Source organism: Astatotilapia calliptera, chromosome 11 (assembly GCF_964374335.1).
Source record: "Astatotilapia calliptera chromosome 11, fAstCal68.1, whole genome shotgun sequence".
Classification (NCBI taxonomy): Eukaryota; Metazoa; Chordata; class Actinopteri; order Cichliformes; family Cichlidae; genus Astatotilapia; species Astatotilapia calliptera.
The window spans coordinates 26,788,393-26,808,378 of NC_137432.1; the positions used below are offsets into that span (position 1 = coordinate 26,788,393).

Below are 19,986 nucleotides of genomic sequence, written 5' to 3' on the forward strand. Positions count from 1 at the left end.
GGGGGGTTGGTCACACTGTGCTCAGAGACTATGCAGTCATAGGCTCCCAGCTCTGCAATGACACTCAAAGCTGGTATGTAGATGTCTTGCTCTGTTCTGTTTGACACAACAACTGGAACCTGAGTATGTGTACCACCTTTAAGAGCGACTAGACAATTACTGACACACAAACCACCCGGCAGGCCTGAACCCGGGTGCTGAATGACAACACATTGACTAGCTGGGCTGAGAAGCTTGGCAGAACCCTCGACCACAACTGTGCAGCCAGCTGGAATTAGCACAGGAGATTTACTAAGGGTCGTCACAACACCAAGATGATCAATCCAATTCTGTTGGTATGTCACTTGGAGAGTTTGCAGAACTGCTCTGTACCCGTAAGAGGTAGGCTGGAATGATGAACAGTTACTAGAAGAGAATTGTTCATAAAGAATTTCAAGTGTATTCATGCCAACAAGTACTGAGGTTGGATCAGGAACAACAAGTGCAAGCGTTTGAACTGGGAAGTCACTCCCAAGAAAGTCTTTTGGAAATGTCATGGCAACCTCAACATACCCAAGGTATGGAACACATTGACCGGCAGCCCCCTCCACATGAAGAAGCTCATTCAGTGGGTGGACTGGCTGATCGGAGAGATGCTCATTATAGAATGAAACTGGAATTGTGGTAACCTGGGAACCAGTATCCAGTAGACACGGGCAGTTGCAACCTGCAATGTTGACTTGCTGTACATCTGGATCCAACTAATCCTGGTGGTAATCTAGTGTGGATCTTTGTCTGCGACTTTGCACACTTGGCATGCTTTTTGTTCTCAGCGGGACAAGGTTGGTCCAGCTCAGCTCCTGTTTGCCCCTCAACAGGAACTGGAACTAGTTTAAATCCTCAGAAGCAGAGGACTTTCGCTTCTGCCACTTTTGTTTGCTGTCAAATTGCTTCCGCTTGGCACTTACCAATGCTGAATTGGGTGCATTTTCACATTGTGGCTTAATGTGACCATCTTCTCCACAGCGAAAGCAAAACCCTGGTTTAGGGCTGGAGACGCTAGGTTTTGGATTCTTACCAACCTTCTTTGGCCCATAGAGCTTTGGAGCTGGGCAGGCAGCAACCGGTGGTTTGACATTACACTGCTGTGCTGTCAAAGCTGAAAGCTGCTGTTGTATAGCTGCCATCTGTTGTGAGAGCCGTTTAGTCAGAGTGGTTAGCGCAGCACAGAGGTTAGTTTCTTCTCCAGTATTGGCAAACTGGGCATTAGTGGTGGCTTTCTGTTTTGTCGGTCCCAAATGCTGTTTCATCCTTAATGTCTTTGCTGCCTCTCTGTCCTCTTCAGTTCGAAGGAGTAATAGAAGCTCAGTAAATTTGGGGGGGTTGTGCTTCTTTTGCTTAAGTTGGAGTTCCGATATTAAATTGTTATCCCAACATCCCCTGCAGAATTGATTCAACAGTCAGTTGTCTATGTCTTTCTCTAAAACACCCCCTCTTTTTGCTGCATGCTGTAATACCACCTGCAGACGTTGCAAATAGGCCGAAGGCTTTTCTCCGCTGTCCTGGAAGGTGTCCATGAACTTGGCGTATAACTCATCTCCATCTTGCACAGTGCCATAGGCTGAGTCAAGTTGTTTCATATAGACCTCTGGTGGTGTGTCAAGGCTGAGATGTTTTACCATATTACAGGCAGGAGGCAGTAGACTGTCACGAATCAGTCTGGTGCGCTGCAGATCAGATATAGATGGATCTTTCAGGGCTAATTCGACCCCTGACCGCCATATATCATAATCTGTCTCTTGGATTGGCCTGGGCACTTTACCAGAAAACGCTCTCAGTCGATGGAATGCATGCAGCGAGCTGTCCCCACTCCGAACAACGTGTTCCACAACATAGCGTTGTACTTCAGGAGGGTTGAGATCAGCCGCTGGAATGGAGGCAGAATGCCTCTCTCCGCCGTGCGCTTCAGCACTACTGGCAACAGAAGGGGACTTAGATGGAAGAGGGGCTGGTAGTGAAGAAGGAAAGACTGAATCGGGAGGGTTTGAATCTTCTAGTTCTGGTTTTGCAACCACTGGAGTCTCTGGGTTGAGCTCTGCAAGGGACCGGCGTATCTGGGTCATCCCCTCACTGAGGACTTCTGCATAATCCCTCCCAGATAATTTGGCTATTCTTTTTAAGTCTGCCAAGTAAGTATTTGTCTTGGAACCACTAACTCTTGATGCATAAACTTCAGATAGACTTTCAATATGGAGTTTGTCACCTGAATCTGACATAGATGTGTGCGGTAGCAACTGAGACAACCGCGTTAAAGATAAACCCGAAGCGTACTCAGCGACAAGCATGTCATTAAATTCAGATCCTGGTGAATCTATAGTAACCTTGCGAGCTATGTCACCATACTGTTCAAGGAAAAGTACAACTTCATTAACTGAGTGCTCAGTTACTCCGTCAACTAAAACCGCATTTGGGATCTTAATGGCAAGTGTCTCAAAAACTTCCATTATTATTAATCAGAAGATTTAGGAATGCTACTGGAGCTGATGGGCAGTAATTAAATACACACAACACAAAATGCTTTTGCAGGTACCATGTATTTAACCGAAAGCAAAGAAAATTAAGAAAAGAAAATGAAAGCTTAAATAATCATTCCTGCTGTAGCTATTTAATTAATAGAAAAACCCAGTGGGGGTGCACAAAAACAACTAAGCAAATTCTTCTGGCTTATACCAAGCAATATAGATTCTCAAAAAAAGTTCCCCATAAATAACACATGTTAACATCGAAAACACTGATCCACACTGAAGTCCATGAGTTTTATCTGAATATCCATGAGAGATGTCCAAGCGCTATTGTCCATAAACGGGGGAACTGGTGTGTATGATTGTGGAAATCAGTGTATTCGGATATTACGGGACAGAGCGTCGTCTTTGATAGCTTCCTACCAGTCCAGTGGAAGCTTCAATGCAGAATGAGTCCTGCTCCTAGCCGTTCATTGGCTCGCCATCCTTTTTCATACCCAAAAAAGGTTCACCTGGCCTGCATTAAATAAACAAGGCCAATAAGAAATCACAAGAATAATACAAAACTGTCAGCCAATTAAGCTAAATACATTAAGTTATTCTTGTTCCTGTGTACACAATTTATAAAAATAAACAAACAATATATTGGTTAAATATAATATTTCTAACCAATAAGGATTTAACTGAAAACATTTCAACTGCTACATACATACATACTATGTAGCTCCACAACATTTGTTATTCAACAACTATCAGTCAAATCAAAATCAAATTGTTTGGACCGGCAGCAGCCGATTAGGGTCAGCTGGTAGCAATACAAACAGTCAATTAAAAGTTCAAACTCACCAATTCCGTTCTGTTCAGTGCACAACAACATTATGGCTCTGGCTCACAGTAATCAGCATCTGCAACAGCTCTGTCACCTGGCTTGCCTCCACGCATCTGACGGGAGGAAGCCGGGACAGGCTTACTATGACCTACATGCCATTCGATTGGCTGAGCAAAGTCATGTGGTTGGAGTCATGCATTTGTGATGCGTTCAATGGCAGGAAATAAGTGCAGGAAACTACTCTGGGTTACAAATGGAACATACTGGCAGTAAGGTACGTTTAACTGCTGATAAGGATAACATGATTTTTATATAGTCCTCATACATAAACTTCTAGGAATACATTTTTTAAATCTCTTCCCGTTTTGTTTCCTGTTCTATTCTTAAAACAGACCATTGTTAGTTTTTAACAATAATTCTACTTTTAAACAACGACTGTAAAATGTAAGGCATAAGGACCCCAAGGATATCAATGAAATGACTTGCCAAACTAGTTCTATTAAAGAGTGGAAAAAGGACTCGTCTAAAGTCTAAGAAGCTTGGAAAGAAAAGCATCTGGACTTCTTTAAGTTGCTTGAAGACGTTTCACCTCTCGTTCGGGAAGCTTCTTCAGTTTTAGGGTGTTAAGGCATCTGGGAAGGGATCTCAAAACTTGATTATAGATGGCACACAGTTGGTGAAAACCAGCTCCCCACATTTTTAAGTTTGTGTTTTGGAGTTTTGTCTTTCGGGTGAACCAGTTTTTGTCTGAGCGTGTTGCTGGGTCTGAAATACACCGGGATGTCATGCTTGGAGAAAACTCTCCTGAGTTTTTCTGATACACCGGCTACATAGGGGATGACAATGCTGTTGCGTCTGTCCTTCTTATCCTCCCTCGCTGGTGTCTGATCTTCTTTTCTGTGCCTCTTTGCTGACTTTAAGAACGCCCATTTAGGATAGCCGCACGTTTTGAGTGCTTCCTTTACATGCGTGTGTTCCTTCTTTTTTCCTTCAGGCTTAGAGGGAACATGTTCTGCCCGGTGGTGTAGGGTCCTAATTACTCCAAGGTTGTGTTCCAGAGGGTTATGGGAGTCAAAGAGGAGGTACTGGTCTGTGTGTGTGGGCTTCTGGTAAACTTCGATGTTGAGGTTGCCATTCTCTTCAATGTGCACGGCGCAGTCCAGGAAAGGCAAACAGTTATCCTTTGTGTCTTCCCTGGTGAACTTGATGTTTTTATCCACAGCGTTAATGTGCGCAGTGAAGGATTCCACTTCTTGTGTCTTGATTTTGACCCAGGTGTCGTCTACATATCTGTACCAGTGGCTGGGTACTCTTCCTTTGAAAGAGCCAAGAGCCTTCCTTTCCACTTCCTCCATGTAAAGGTTGGCTACAATAGGTGACACGGGGGAGCCCATGGCACAGCCATGTTTTTGTCTGTAGAAGCCTTCGTTGTATTTGAAGTATGTTGTGTTAAGGCAGAGGTCTAACAGTGTGCAAATCTGATCGGGTGTGAAGTTGGTCCCGTCTTCCAAGGAGCTGTCTTCTTGTAGTCGTTTTCTGACAGTCTCCACGGCCTCCGTGGTGGGTATGCAAGTGAAGAGAGAGACTACAAAGGACACCATGGTTTCATTTGGATCCAGGTTAAGTTTCTGGACCTTGTCAGTGAAGTTCTTGATGTGGTGTGGGGTGTTCCCCACGAGAGGAGCAAGGATGGTGGCAAGGTGTTTTGCAATGTTATAAGTGGCTGAGTTTATGCTACTGAATATGGGTCTGAGTGGGACAGCTTCCTTGTGGATTTTAGGAAGTCCGTAAATGCAGGGTATGGAATCCCCTGGGTAAAGGCGGTGATATGTAAGGCGGTCAATGGTTTTGTCCTTTTCAAAGTCTTGAAGGCAAGCTATAACTTTCTTTTTGTAGCTGCTTGTGGGGTCTCGCTTTAAGGCTTCGTAGGTATTGTTGTCACTGAGGAGAGTAGTGATCTTTGTATGGTAATCTGTAGTGTTTAGGACTAGGGATGGGTACCGGTGTCCGGTGCCATGATGGCACCGGTTCTGACACAAACGGTACCAGACCGAAAAGCAGCGCACATTTCGGTGCTTTATTTCGGTGCTTATTTTTTCCTGAGCTGTGATACACTTCTAGCCAATCATTTTACGTTTCCGAGGATAGTAGGCGGGTCCAGGTACGTACGTTCTTTTAGAGCAGAGCTACAGATTAAAAATGCCCAAGGCGAAGCGGTCAAAAGTCTGGCTGTACTTCACAGCAAAATATGCAAACTCAGCAGCTTGCAACAAGTGCTTTAAGCTGATACTGTGATACTATCAAAGGAGGTAACACCTCGAATCCGATGAAACACCTGGCGACGCATAGCGTTTTTTTTAAAAGCCAAGAAATGCGCTGTATTTGATAGCTTGCTGCGAGACCTCACACCCAGCGCATCTACTGCAGGTGTGGTGCCTGTTATCAGACCCGGAGTTAGCAACATCCCCAAAAACACAAAGAGGAGAGTCCTGGCCCCTAGCCCTGCCAGTGTAGCAGAAATGATGACGGCAGCAGCAGCCGTTCTTCTCTGCGTGAGTAGCTTAATGTTGTTCGTGTGTAATTTACGTTGAGTAGGCTAACCACGTTATTACATTAATGCAGGTAAGGTGAACTAGCAAACATCATCATAGCTACATGCGGCTGTCTTCTTGTTTGATGGCAGATACTCCCTTCACCCTGGCCAAAAAGGCTAAAATGACCAAAGAAAAAGAGGGAAATGGCTAAACATGAGAGGTTTTTGGATAAAGTTTGTGTTTTTTCCATTGTTTAAGCACTGCTTCCAGCCAAGAGTGATACCATATATGCCCCATAGCTGCAGAAAAGACTAACATTGTTATCTTTTTACAAAAACCAGCTGAACATGAGAGGTTTTTGGACCAATTTTGTGTTCTCCATTCTTTAAGCACCGGTTTGAGCACCGTTTGAGCACCGGCACCATTTCAAAAGTACCGATTTGGCACCGGTACCGGATAAAACCTAAACGATACCCATCCCTATTTAGGACCACGGTGCATCTTCCCTTATCAGCTGGTAAAACAGTGATGTTGTGGTCTTTGCTCAGGGAAGCGACGGCCTTCTTTTCTTGTATTGTGAGGTTGGACGGAGGGACTTTGGCACTGGAGAGGGTGGCTGAGACTTTCATCCTGATTTGCTCTGCTTCTGTCTGTGATAATTTTTAATCCATATGGCGGATTCTGTGGCTGTGATGAGGTCCACTATGGGCAACTGTTGTGGAGAAATGGCAAAATTGAGTCCTTTGGCTAATACTCTCTTTTCAGTTTCAGTGAGATTCCGGTCTGAAAAGTTCTTTACCCATTTCTCCTGACTGTCTTCAGGTGTGTTTTCTTCTCTGGGTTGTGTAGGTGTAGGTTCAGAATGAGGAGTGTGTGTTTTTGAAAGCAAGGTGTGAAATTTCCTGCGTTGTCTTTCTTTTCCTTTAGAATGTTGGGCCCGCTGAGCCTTGTCCACAAACTTGTAAACCTCTTCTAAGATTGGAGAGGGTAGAAGGGTTTCCAGTTCCTGCAGAGTCTGGCTGATCTTGATCTGGAGGGCATCTATAGTGAAATGGACCTGTCTTATCCTTTCACTTAAAAGGTGATTTTGTGCTCTCTGTAGAATCAAGTCTGTTCTGTATCCCCTGACAGTGGATCCAAGGCGCAGGCGCAGGGGGGATACTCCCACTAGGTTTAAATCTGGGACTCTCCACCATTTGACCTTAGAACTGAAGAAGCTTCTCGGATGAGAGGTGAAACGTCTTCAAGCAACTTAAAGAAGTCCAGACGCTTTTCTTTGCAAGCTCCTTTGACCATAGAACCATTAAAATACATCTGCAGCTTATCATTTCAGACTGGAGAACTGAAAATAGCTAAAGTTGTTAATTATTAAATTAATTATGTTAAACAACAGAACAGGAACCAAAATAGGAGTTATCTATTCCTTGAAGTTTTATCTATGAGGACATAATAAAAAATCATGTTATCCTTCCCACCAGTTGCACGTAACTTACTGCTAGTTGCGGTGACACTGGTGGTACTGTGCTGGCCCATGTGTGGATTACCTCTGGCAAACCTGATCTGGGCCACCAAAGGGCCATCATTCTTTGTGGTATGTGAGCCATGTGTAAGTTGTGTTCAGCCACGGGCCAGTTGTAGACACACTGCTGACCCTGTGCTGGCCCAGATGTCAGCCTGATGTGTACCTTAATCAAGCCATGTAATAACAAAATGTGCTGGAACATAATAGTGCAAAAGTAACTGTGACAGTGACATGAACTATGTCATATTTTGAATTATGACATAATTTCATAGTTCAAGCTTCTTTAGGAAGTGACTATGATCAGCAAAGATATCCTAAATGTGGCAGGTGTAGGTTGAACAAGAAACGTGATTATTAATTTTTTATAAAGAAACTGCTTTTCAAATGTAGCAGACCATATGGGAATAGTGTAATCTATATCATGGTTTAATTGTGTGCCTTTGTGGGTTTGATAGACTTAATCCCTTATACTTCCCAAGTGACATCAGCCTAGCACTCACTCATTTTTAACGAGGCAGAGAAACTTCCTGTTAAAACTTATCTACAATTTCTACACTTATTGTGAGCTCAGTGGTTATATGCATGATATCTTCTTAAAAAAACATTGTTGCGTTTGAGGAAGTTCCTTATGTCTTCCCATATGTACTGTCACGGCTGCCGAGGCGAGCCGTGTGGAGTTGGAAGAAGGACCCAAGATGCAGGCAGTGGATGAGATACCGGTGGTTTTATTTACAGAGGTGTAGTGGCAAACAAACAGTGGGGCATAACAAATAACTAAAGACACCTAAACTGGGAGAACTAAAAATAACAGACCTGGGAGCATATGACAACGGGGTGAGAAGCAGAGAGACGCAGACGAGGAACAGGACACCGTGGAACACAGGGTAACAGACTGACACGGCGTTACACAGACGAACCGGCAACAGGCAGGAAAACACACAGGGCTTAAATACACACACCAGTAATCAGGGGATGAGAGACAAGAGGGCAACACAGCTGGGAGGAATCTGGGCTGACGGGACAGGGGAAACGTAAACTGATCACACTCACATACGACACGGACCTTCACAATAAAACAGGAAACTCAGACACATGGAACCAGACAAGACATTGAACTAAACAGACAGATTCACAAACAGATGGGGTGACACCATAGACAGACAGATACAGACGCAGACTCAGAGGCAGACCGAATATAACACAGAACCTAAACAATCATCTAGAAAATGATAACAAACTAAAAGCGCTGGGTCACCGACCCAGGACCATGACATGTACAACAAACTGTACATTCTTGCATGTAACAGTATGTTGCACCCCTATAGTTATGCGAAAAAGAAAGTAAACCACTTTCCATTCTAAGGTTTAATCTATTTAAAAAGCAAGGAAAATGCAGAAGCAGTGTATGATATGTAAAACTTTGGAATTGAAAGAGGAGTCAGCTTTATCTGAACAAACTACTTCTCTCAGCAGCCGGTTGAGTTGTGGCTTTTTTCTACACGTACCTTCCAATTGCTTCAATGATCAGGGTTTGGAGTTTGAGGCAAACTTCCATTCAACTTCTAATATTTACTGTGGCAAGCTCCTTTGAGCGCTCAGTAAGGAAGACCCATCATGGATTGATGATACCATTCTTGAGTTTAGGGTTCTGAGCTGTGAAAAAGGTTTAGGCATTCAGGGTAGCAATGTCAAGTTGTACCACAGCTGCTTCTATGTTTTACACTTGTAGGTGCCAACCATCTAGTCCAGGGGTGTGAACTCCAGGCCTCGAGGACCGGTGTCCCGCAGGTTTTAGATATCACCCTGTTTCAACACACCTGAATCAAATGATTAGTTCGTTACCAGGCTTCCGGAGAACTTCAAGACATGTTGAGGTGATAATAGTAAAATGAGAATGTGATCAGTTATGTTTTCCCAATTTCTGGTATTTTCATCCACCTTTTGTTGCTAGACATATGGGAATGCTTCACTGCAACATGTATTTTGGTGTGGCTGTGTGCCTTCGTGTGTTTGATAGACATAATGTTTTATAAATCCCAAGTGACATCAGCCCTACCTTGTTATGGTCTGGTGTGCATAATTTGCTCACTCTAATGAGGTAGAGAAACTTCCTGTTAATAATTATCTACAATTTCCACACTTGTTCTTAGTGCAATGGTTGTATGCATGATATCTTTTTAAAAAGCTCATTACAACCATCAAATTCAATACTGACATTACCCCCATCCTTCCATCCATTCGCTTCCGCTTATCCTTTTCAGGGTCGCGGGGGGCGCTGGAGCCTATCCCAGCTGTCATAGGGCGAGAGGCGGGGTACACCCTGGACAGGTCGCCAGTCTGTCGCAGGGCCAACACACAGGGACAGACAACCATTCGCACTCAGATTCACTCGCACATTCAAACCTAGTGGCAATTTGGATTATCCAATTAACCTATCCCCACAAGTTGCATGTCTTTGGATGGTGGGAGGAAGCCGGAGTACCCGGAGTGAACCCACGCAAAGATTTCTCCAGACTTGTGTCAGATATTTATATAAATATAGAATAAAGGTTGTAAGTGTGGCCTTTTTGTGAAACTTGCAGCTAATGCTTCCATTTTTGTGGCTTTTTCTACTGACATTACAATAATCCAATCATCTTCTTGACCCCATTTGAGCTAATCAACCTCCACTCTGTGTGATTTAAATCTCAGAGTGCTCTCCTCATTTATGCAAACCACTTTCTCCCCATCGTCACCTTGCCTGAGGTCCATCCAAGCCTCAATCTTCTTCTTCACCACCTCCACTGTCTAGACCCTGGGGGATTCTTTCCTAAATCGTATTGCCACTGGGATTCCATTCTGCCATCATTGGACTCTAAAACGCCAAATTAATTAATATCTCTAGTAAATTATTTTCAGTTCTTCCAAGTGATCTCTTTTTACATTCAAGCAACACACACACAAAAAACAGAGGACCAAGAATGTTTTTGATTTAAAGGTTTTATTTTATGTTTTCTTAAACATCAATACACCAACAACCAAGAAAGCACACTGTGGCTAATCATTGTAGTATATTTTTGTTCACTACATTTTAATAACGTCAAACTCATGTAGATTTCTTGTGATTGAAAATTGCAGTAAACAAAACTATCATATGATTAAAGACTAATATTAGTTAAATGGAGTTTTAAACTTAGATATAGATAGATATTTTACATACTTCTCATTTCACTCTTTGCTTGCTTTATTTAGTTTTTTTAGTCTCTATATTGTGGAGAAAAACAAACAAACAAACAAATGAAAATATTGTTGCAAATGATTATTTTAAAAACAAAAACTACAATGAAAAGTTCCTCCACCAAAAAAACAAATCGCTATATTAGGAAAATCTATAATAAATGAAAAATGAATCAATGCAGTACAATAATAAACAATATCTAAAATGAATCTGGCAGAGTCCTTGGTGCTGTCCATGTAACGAGTCCAGATGTGGATGATCAAGATCACATCAAGGCATAAAAAGCATCAGTGCTAGCAGGAGGGTGAGGACAGGAGAGGCCATCATACCAGGAGAGAAAGTGCTACTGCAGAAAGACAGGAAATAATTAAATAAGTCATGTATAGATAAGCTCATGATAAGTACAGAAATTCTGAATTGCTATCACTGCTTTTGTGTTTCTGCAAAATCTATGTGGGCTTCAAACTGCAACAAATGATGACTATTCTTAAACAGAGCTTTTTGTGATGAACACTATCATTGGTATAACATCTACATTTTTCATGTCCACACACATTGTTATAAACAGAACATGTTTGAGAAGATTGTTGTGTCTGGAATTGGAATTGTGGTGGGTGAGATCCTATAAACATCAAAGCATTTCTTAACAGGTATGTTAAAACTTTTTAGTGTTAATTTTAGTGTTTCTGTTTGAAAGAAACACTTTCTATTTATTAAAAATCAGGAAATGTTTGAGAACATTGCAGTACCTGCCATCTGTTGTGTATGAGGTAGGAATCGAGGTGGTTGAGATCCTGTAAACATCAAAGCATTTCTTAACAGGTATGTTAAAACTTTTTAGCGTTAGTTTTAGTGTTTCTGTTTGAAAGAAACACTTTCTATTTATTAAAAATCAGGAAATGTTTGAGAACATTGCAGTACCTGCCATCTGTTGTGTATGAGGTAGGAATCGAGGTGGTTGAGATCCTGTAAACATCAAAGCATTTCTTAACAGGTATGTTAAAACTTTTTAGCGTTAGTTTTAGTGTTTCTGTTTGAAAGAAACACTTTCTATTTATTAAAAATCAGGAAATGTTTGAGAACATTGCAGTACCTGCCATCTGTTGTGTATGAGGTAGGAATCGAGGTGGTTGAGATCCTGTAAACATCAAAGCATTTCTTAACAGGTATGTTAAAACTTTTTAGCGTTAGTTTTAGTGTTTCTGTTTGAAAGAAACACTTTCTATTTATTAAAAATCAGGAAATGTTTGAGAACATTGCAGTACCTGCCATCTGTTGTGTATGAGGTAGGAATCGAGGTGGTTGAGATCCTGTAAACATCAAAGCATTTCTTAACAGGTATGTTAAAACTTTTTAGTGTTAATTTTAGTGTTTCTGTTTGAAAGAAACACTTTCTATTTATTAAAAATCAGGAAATGTTTGAGAACATTGCAGTACCTGCCATCTGTTGTGTATGAGGTAGGAATCGAGGTGGTTGAGATCCTGTAAACATCAAAGCATTTCTTAACAGGTATGTTAAAACTTTTTAGCGTTAGTTTTAGTGTTTCTGTTTGAAAGAAACACTTTCTATTTATTAAAAATCAGGAAATGTTTGAGAACATTGCAGTACCTGCCATCTGTTGTGTATGAGGTAGGAATCGAGGTGGTTGAGATCCTGTAAACATCAAAGCATTTCTTAACAGGTATGTTAAAACTTTTTAGTGTTAGTTTTAGTGTTTCTGTTTGAAAGAAACACTTTCTATTTATTAAAAATCAGGAAATGTTTGAGAACATTGCAGTACCTGCCATCTGTTGTGTATGAGGTAGGAATCGAGGTGGTTGAGATCCTGTAAACATCAAAGCATTTCTTAACAGGTATGTTAAAACTTTTTAGCGTTAGTTTTAGTGTTTCTGTTTGAAAGAAACACTTTCTATTTATTAAAAATCAGGAAATGTTTGAGAACATTGCAGTACCTGCCATCTGTTGTGTATGAGGTAGGAATCGAGGTGGTTGAGATCCTGTAAACATCAAAGCATTTCTTAACAGGTATGTTAAAACTTTTTAGTGTTAATTTTAGTGTTTCTGTTTGAAAGAAACACTTTCTATTTATTAAAAATCAGGAAATGTTTGAGAACATTGCAGTACCTGCCATCTGTTGTGTATGAGGTAGGAATCGAGGTGGTTGAGATCCTGTAAACATCAAAGCATTTCTTAACAGGTATGTTAAAACTTTTTGGCGTTAGTTTTAGTGTTTCTGTTTGAAAGAAACACTTTCTATTTATTAAAAATCAGGAAATGTTTGAGAACATTGCAGTACCTGCCATCTGTTGTGTATGAGGTAGGAATCGAGGTGGTTGAGATCCTGTAAACATCAAAGCATTTCTTAACAGGTATGTTAAAACTTTTTAGTGTTAATTTTAGTGTTTCTGTTTGAAAGAAACACTTTCTATTTATTAAAAATCAGGAAATGTTTGAGAACATTGCAGTACCTGCCATCTGTTGTGTATGAGGTAGGAATCGAGGTGGTTGAGATCCTGTAAACATCAAAGCATTTCTTAACAGGTATGTTAAAACTTTTTAGCGTTAGTTTTAGTGTTTCTGTTTGAAAGAAACACTTTCTATTTATTAAAAATCAGGAAATGTTTGAGAACATTGCAGTACCTGCCATCTGTTGTGTATGAGGTAGGAATCGAGGTGGTTGAGATCCTGTAAACATCAAAGCATTTCTTAACAGGTATGTTAAAACTTTTTAGTGTTAGTTTTAGTGTTTCTGTTTGAAAGAAACACTTTCTATTTATTAAAAATCAGGAAATGTTTGAGAACATTGCAGTACCTGCCATCTGTTGTGTATGAGGTAGGAATCGAGGTGGGTGAGATCCTGTAAAAGTTAAAGCATTTTTAGAGGGGTATTAAAACTTGTTAGAGTTTCACCTGCATTAACTTTTACATCTAGCAACCACACTTATTCTTGCAAGGTGCTCAAAAATGCATGAGAAAATTGCAGTATCTCTCATCATATATATTGTTTCATATGACATGTTGTATCTTCACATGAGTTGTAATTTAATAATATGTCCTACTGTGATGAGCAGTTTCCTTTATCCTGGTCTCCAGGGGGATGTGTAATTTTTACTGTTCTTACTTGAGGACAAGGCAGTGAACTTCCATTAACTAGAGGTGTGAGATCTATTGGAATGAAGAAATTAAAATAATCATAGAAAACTTGGTTTTGATGATGTGTAAAATGATTGAAATGTTTCATACATTTCTGTTGTAAAAGTTTCAAGTACAATATATAAGTTTAGGAATGAAATTATTTAAATTTGCCTTGTGCACTGAAGATGAAAATGGCACTCCCTCCCTTGAGATAATCTCTGGATTTGATGTCTTCCAAAGATGCAAAATAATATCTACCATACAGGTTATTAGCATAGATGAGCTCATTGTTCTCATCAACAATTTGAATTCCAACATCACGAGGTTTGCCCCAAAAGGGAACACCTATTTATAGAAAGCATATGTAACATAGTGGTCAATAATTTAGTTAGTAGATTTTTTAAGCATTACTTCATGTTTCTGCAAACGTACCAGTGGTGGTGAGCAGATTTGGGTCAGTGGTGAGACTCATTTGGCTTGACATCTGTAGCTGGATGTTGGGGTTCTGATCCACCATTTGGACAGTAAATTGCCTTTGTGGGCAAGGCCATTTCAGTTGGTCATCATAGACACCAGAGACAAGATGCACATATACTCCAAAATCTGTCTGCCTTAGATATAATGCTACCCGGTAAGCATAGCCCTCACTGGAATACTGCCTTGGGCTATATATCAGGGCCGGAGTATGAGTACTGTTCCAAAATCTCTCAAAATCATTAATCTGCCAGGTTCCATCTGGACACTCAAGCTCTGATAGATTGATGTCATCAATAGAGAAGCCACCTGTAGAGTTTCCTGCTCCTTTACGAACCTCAAACTCCACCTGGAACTGCTTGGTGGCATTCAGAGGAACATGGTGGAGAGTCCAGTGAGATGTCGGTGGACCTGGAGGGAGAATTTTTAGATTAATAGGTGAATGTGACGTATGTCTTCATGACAAAATGTGAAATGTGAAACATTTATACTTCATCTGGAGAAAATCATCATAAATAATCACGCAAATGATTCATTACCACTGATCTGTCCCATGAGGTAGCGAGTTCCTGTGGAGTCCCATTCATCTTGAAACTCTCTGATCCAGATGTTAAGTTTGTCTGTCTGGCTCCCATTGTGGTAATAGTAGAACTGCAGACACTGGACATGACACTCCCTCTGGGGACTCATCCTCTTTGTCTCCAGCCAGGCTGAGTCTCCCTCCTGACCTGGTCCTGTGCTAGCATACATGAAGTAACCCGCATCCTGACCTACAATGCAGTTCAAAATTATCTTACATCAGATCATTAAATCTTAAGTATCAAAAGTATTTATTATTATTGCTGGCAGCTTACTTTTGATGTTAATAATGCTGAGTTGGAAAACTAGATTTTCCATTTCAAACTGTAATAAAAACTGCAATAAAAAATGGAATATTTGAGACCTTACCTTGACCACTATTTCCACTGGGCAGATTGGTGTGGTCAGAGCTGGGACCACCATAAACACCAGTTACCATTTCCCAGCCATTGCCACTCTTTGAACAGCGGTTCATTTGACACATGGTCCCATTAGTAAAGCCACAGTACATCTTAAAGGCAATGGATGAGCCTGTAGAGATCAATTAAAAGTGCAAGGTTTTTTTTTCCAAGGAAGGTTGGAGGGAAAAGGCAAAATTGTCAACTCACAAAACTGTCATCTCAAGTCAGTGAATTGTGTCGGTGTGAGCAATTTTCTACACACATTCAGCACTTTAGGCTTAGTTAATTATTTACAATGAGCAACAGAAAGTTGATTATTGGAGTACCCGTGATATTGCTGAAATTGCAGCCTGACACATAGCAATCCTGGCATGTTGATTTTTGTATGAATTAAACAAATAGAGTGGGATTATTTGCTGATTATAAATTGACCATAGGTGCGAATATGAGCATGGTTGTCTGTTTAAATTATTTTCAAATCATAATTGTGACTTGTTGAACTTTTCTTAAAACAAATAGACTTGATCATTGTGCCAGTTCAAAAAGTGATCATAATAGATATTTTGGAATTCAATAATATATAAATTTATGGCCTCATGAATACAAGTAAAAACCCCTAGTAAAGAGCCCTACTAAGTTTAAATGCGCGTAGTAACTCTAAAAACAATATAAAACTATTTACCAATGTAAGTGTGACAAAGAAAACGGCTACTTTCTATTGGTTAAGGGCACAATATATTTTCACGGTGTCCTTAGTAACTTTAACCAGTAATCCCAGAGTATTCCTAAAACTGGATGCTGGTCCCCATAATCTTTGAGCACTTACTGCATTTGTAGAGTAGATTCAGCTCCTGAACATCACTAGTGCTCATTTCCACTTGTTGACCAATAAGATTCTGGAATTTGGGGTCTTTGGTGATAATTGTAGATCCATTGCCATTGGTGAAATCATCTTTGCCATAGTGCATCACGGACAAATAGTCATATGGGACTCCATGGGTGGTGCTCTCATCACTGCCGACTATTCTAAAATTGTGCTTGTAAGCTATAAAAATCATATATAAAAGCCAAACATCAGATACAGTACACTTAACTGAAAATATTTTGATAATATGAGAGAAGGTCAAATCATAAAAGGAAATATTTTGTATACTCACTATAGTGATTTCATTGATTTTATGACTCTATCTCAAATTATTAAATAGTTATGATTTTATTTTAACCATTTCAGAGTGGTTATTATATTTATGCAGACTGCTTTATACAGCTTTAAGATAAGTATTTGAATAGAAATATCGAACAAAGACATTAACATTGTTATAATTAGTATAAGTGTTAACCAAACCCTCTAGGATGTTTTCAAAGTTAATCGTCACATAATCATCTCTGTCATATCTGGACTGTTCATGGTAGAAGCCAAGAGCATGAAGGAACTCATGTTCAACAATGGCAATGTAACCACAGCCTATTCCAATGGAGAGTTCCTGTCCATTGGAAAGTATTCGTCCAATGTATGACCAACATCTGAAATTAAAGGCAGAACACTGATGAATATTTGTCCCATAACTGGTTATGTATTCTGTAATTTATTTAGTGTAATCTATAAAATCACAATTAAATAAATCAGAGAAGGAATAACAAAAACATAACCATTCATAAAAATTTCACAGTATTCATCTTGTTCTTTGGTTAGAACTATATATCCAGGGGTGCACATACAGTGGCTTGCAAAAGTATTTGGCCCCCTTGAAATTTTCCACATTTTGTCACATTACAGCCACAAACATGAATCAATTTTATTGGAATTCCACGTGAAAGACCAACACAAAGTGGTGTACACGTGAGAAGGGGAACAAAAATCATACATGATTCCAAACATTTTTTACAAATAAAAGAAAACCTCTTGGAGTCTGCAAAAGACTTGAGACTGGGGCGGAGGTTCACCTTCCAGCAGGACAACGACCCTAAACATAAAGCCAGGGCAACAATGGAATGGTTCAAAACAAAACATATCCATGTGTTCAAATGGCCCAGTCAAAGTCCAGATCCAATTGAGAATCTGTGGCAAGATCTGAAAACTGCTGTTCACAAATGCTGTCCAAGGTCAAGGTCAAGGTCACGGTTCTTTATTTGTCACATGCATAGTTATACAAGTATAACACACAGTGAAATGTAGCCTGACACGCTCCTCGACATGTGCAAAAAAATTGAGGGGGTGTAGAGGAAAAACATTATATATATATATATATATATATGTAGTATATACATTGGGTGAATGTGCATCTAATCTGACTGAGCTGGAGCTGTTTTGCAAAGAAGAATGGGCAATTTGTAGAAAATCTTTGGAATCATGTATGATTTTCATTCCACTTCTCACGTGTGCACCACTTTGTATTGGTCTTTCACGTGGAATTCCAATAAAATTAATTCATGTTTGTGGCTTTAATGTGACAAAATGTGGAAAAAGTGGTTGCAGAAGGTGAGATGGCTTCAAACAAATGATGAATGCACAGAGATGTGGTGCAGAATATCCCATGAAAAACAGGTCCTTTTATATTATATAAAAGGCCCTGTTTTTGTCCGCTAGAGTGGAATCTAGCGGCACCACTTTTCCGAGAATATGCGCTTCTTTTGCGGTTCGGACTCCGTCTGATATTTCTTCGGAGGTGGAGGAACACCAAAGTAATTGCTTAGAGGAGCTTGCTTCTTCGACATCTTTAAGAGTTCTAAACAAATGTCTGTCCTCCTCCAGAAAATCTTATGCACGCAAACGTGCGTTGCACCTTCTTATCTGGTGTGCGTCTTTGATATTGACTGCGTATGCGCACCTGCGGACTTATGTGCACCCCTGTATATATCACAAATTAAACTAAAGGAACAAAAAGTCTAATTGAAAAATCAGCATAGTCATTTTTAGAATATTTATGCTAATTGCAGCTAAGTAGGAAATTTTATTTTTAAAAACAACAACAACAACAACAACAACAACAACAACAAAGAGCAGAAAAAAACATACCCATTTAACTGTTTGACAGAAATGTAATAGTCCTCAGAGTCCCTTGGTTTGAAGTCAATGCATGATTTCAATCTGAACTGGTCAAAGGCTCTCAGAATGATTCCTTTAGAATCAATGTCTACCATTTTTGTGTTATAGAGATAAAAAAAAAAAAGAAGATATTTTAGACAACCAATAAAGGTCCTTTGCCTTGCCCATGCATTTTGCTCTAAGGCGCTAAAGCATACAGTTATAAAAAAATTTTCCGGTTTTAGCAAAGGCGCGGGTGGTTACTTTGCATAACTGGATGGTACAAAACTATGCCATTAAATTAGCTCTGTGCACTCGCACATGCTGCTGTTTTTTTTTTTTTTCATTATGTGGCTTCTATGTGTCAAAAGAGTCCAGCTGACATGGGGAAAAAATGCATTTTCCGGTATGACATCACAAAGATGTATTCCCATAGAAATAAAGAAATAAAGATTTATTTCAGGTGTATTTGTAAGAAAACACATATTTACCAAGGTCACTATTTAAGAGGTAGGGGACTGGAGATGTCCACAGGATGTTTTCATTAATAATGGTACTCCTCTGCTTGCCTATAGGCTAAAGTATAAGAAACATGTATATTGTGACATAATGCAGTAAGTTACTATGCACACAGATGTTTTTAGAATAAATACATTTTTATCTTCATAACAAAGACTCACCTCCAAAATATCATCATGTAAAAATTCTAAAATACAATTTAAAAAATTAGAAACAAGTCACTAATATTCAAGTACAGTTGCATGAAGCTAAAAGAACAAAAATATCCTTATAAAAAGGTTTAGTTATAAGTAGATGTTGAACTTTACCCTTGTTTATTTCAGGAATGTCCTTCACTTCACCAACATCTACAAAAACAGATGAGGCACTTTTGTATACATTTTTTTTAATATTTAAAAAAAATGAATTTCATCAAATAAAAAGTGGAAAATTAAAAAAATAGAACTTACCCACTATTTCTAGTCCATTCTGTAAAAATATCAAAGCAGTATTAAAATAAATGTTCCATCATTTAACATACTTTATACAGTACTGTGAATAAATGTTTTTTATTTTTCATTTTCTTTTTTTTTTTTTTTACATTTTAAGCTTTGATAGAAAACACACTCCATACTTGTTGGTCAACATGCAAAATTAAAACTTTTCTTTTTGAAAAAACAAAATCATTGTCAGTAGCTGATATTTAATATTCAATATGATTGTTAAACATCTTCATTACAAAACAAACCAGACAAATAATTTAAAAAATCTCTTTAAGTTCTCTTTGCATATTGATATTCACAATTTCTGAAATATCACTATGCAACTAATCACTTACTGGGTTTAAGGGGAATGCTTCAGAAATTGCCATGATCACAAAAATAAAAACACATCCTTTCATCCTCATGGTGCGTCTTTGATGAAACCTAAATCAGAGATTCTACCAAGAATGAGGAAAAAGCAATCACAAAATAAAAAATATATAAATATTAAAGATTTATATATATCAAACTTTATGTTTGTTCTCATAGAAATATGAAACTTGTCTTTACCTTGTGCCACACTTGTCTCTTCCTCATCTGCATGAGAAGTTGTGCCTGTGACAGGAGTGTTAGAACCAGTTTTATACAACTAAAGCTACGTGCTTGACACATTAGGGAGTCATGCATATTCTATCTAGATTTGTTCCTGCTTTAGCCCACGTCATCATTTCCTGTTATCTGATGTCTGTGACATTAACAAATCCCGAGTATTTGCATTACTTAAAGAC

At 39.3% G+C, this 19,986-nt stretch overlaps 1 protein-coding gene and 1 long non-coding RNA gene across 13 annotated transcripts; both read right to left on the reverse strand.

Annotated features, from left to right (window-relative positions):
- Positions 1-2,554: 2,554 nt before the first annotated feature.
- Positions 2,555-3,480, reverse strand: LOC145431826 (uncharacterized). Its single transcript, XR_013912127.1, has 2 exons — positions 3,348-3,480; positions 2,555-3,018 (listed from the first exon to the last, which is right to left on the reverse strand). It is a non-coding gene; the product is annotated as an uncharacterized LOC145431826 (long non-coding RNA).
- Positions 3,481-10,349: 6,869 nt separating this feature from the next.
- LOC113032738 (meprin A subunit beta-like) lies at positions 10,350-19,953 on the reverse strand. Of its 12 annotated transcripts, XM_080308432.1 has the most exons (21): positions 19,769-19,953; positions 19,555-19,656; positions 19,187-19,205; positions 19,046-19,084; positions 18,899-18,924; positions 18,710-18,794; positions 18,210-18,327; positions 16,539-16,717; positions 16,020-16,238; positions 15,162-15,323; positions 14,753-14,983; positions 14,172-14,624; positions 13,911-14,084; positions 13,664-13,769; positions 13,417-13,461; positions 12,901-12,945; positions 12,729-12,773; positions 12,557-12,601; positions 12,385-12,429; positions 11,353-11,397; positions 10,350-10,949 (listed from the first exon to the last, which is right to left on the reverse strand). In XM_080308432.1, the coding sequence occupies exons 2-21, from the start codon at positions 19,621-19,623 to the stop codon at positions 10,874-10,876; spliced, it is 2,226 nt and encodes a 741-aa protein (XP_080164558.1). In that variant the 5' UTR covers positions 19,624-19,656; positions 19,769-19,953; the 3' UTR covers positions 10,350-10,873. The 12 variants fall into 12 exon arrangements, with proteins under 12 accessions (XP_080164558.1, XP_080164560.1, XP_080164559.1 ...); XM_080308434.1 differs by lacking the exon at positions 12,729-12,773 and having other exon boundaries at positions 19,769-19,948; XM_080308433.1 differs by lacking the exon at positions 19,769-19,953 and having other exon boundaries at positions 19,555-19,694.
- Between the last annotated feature and the right edge of the window lie 33 nt (positions 19,954-19,986).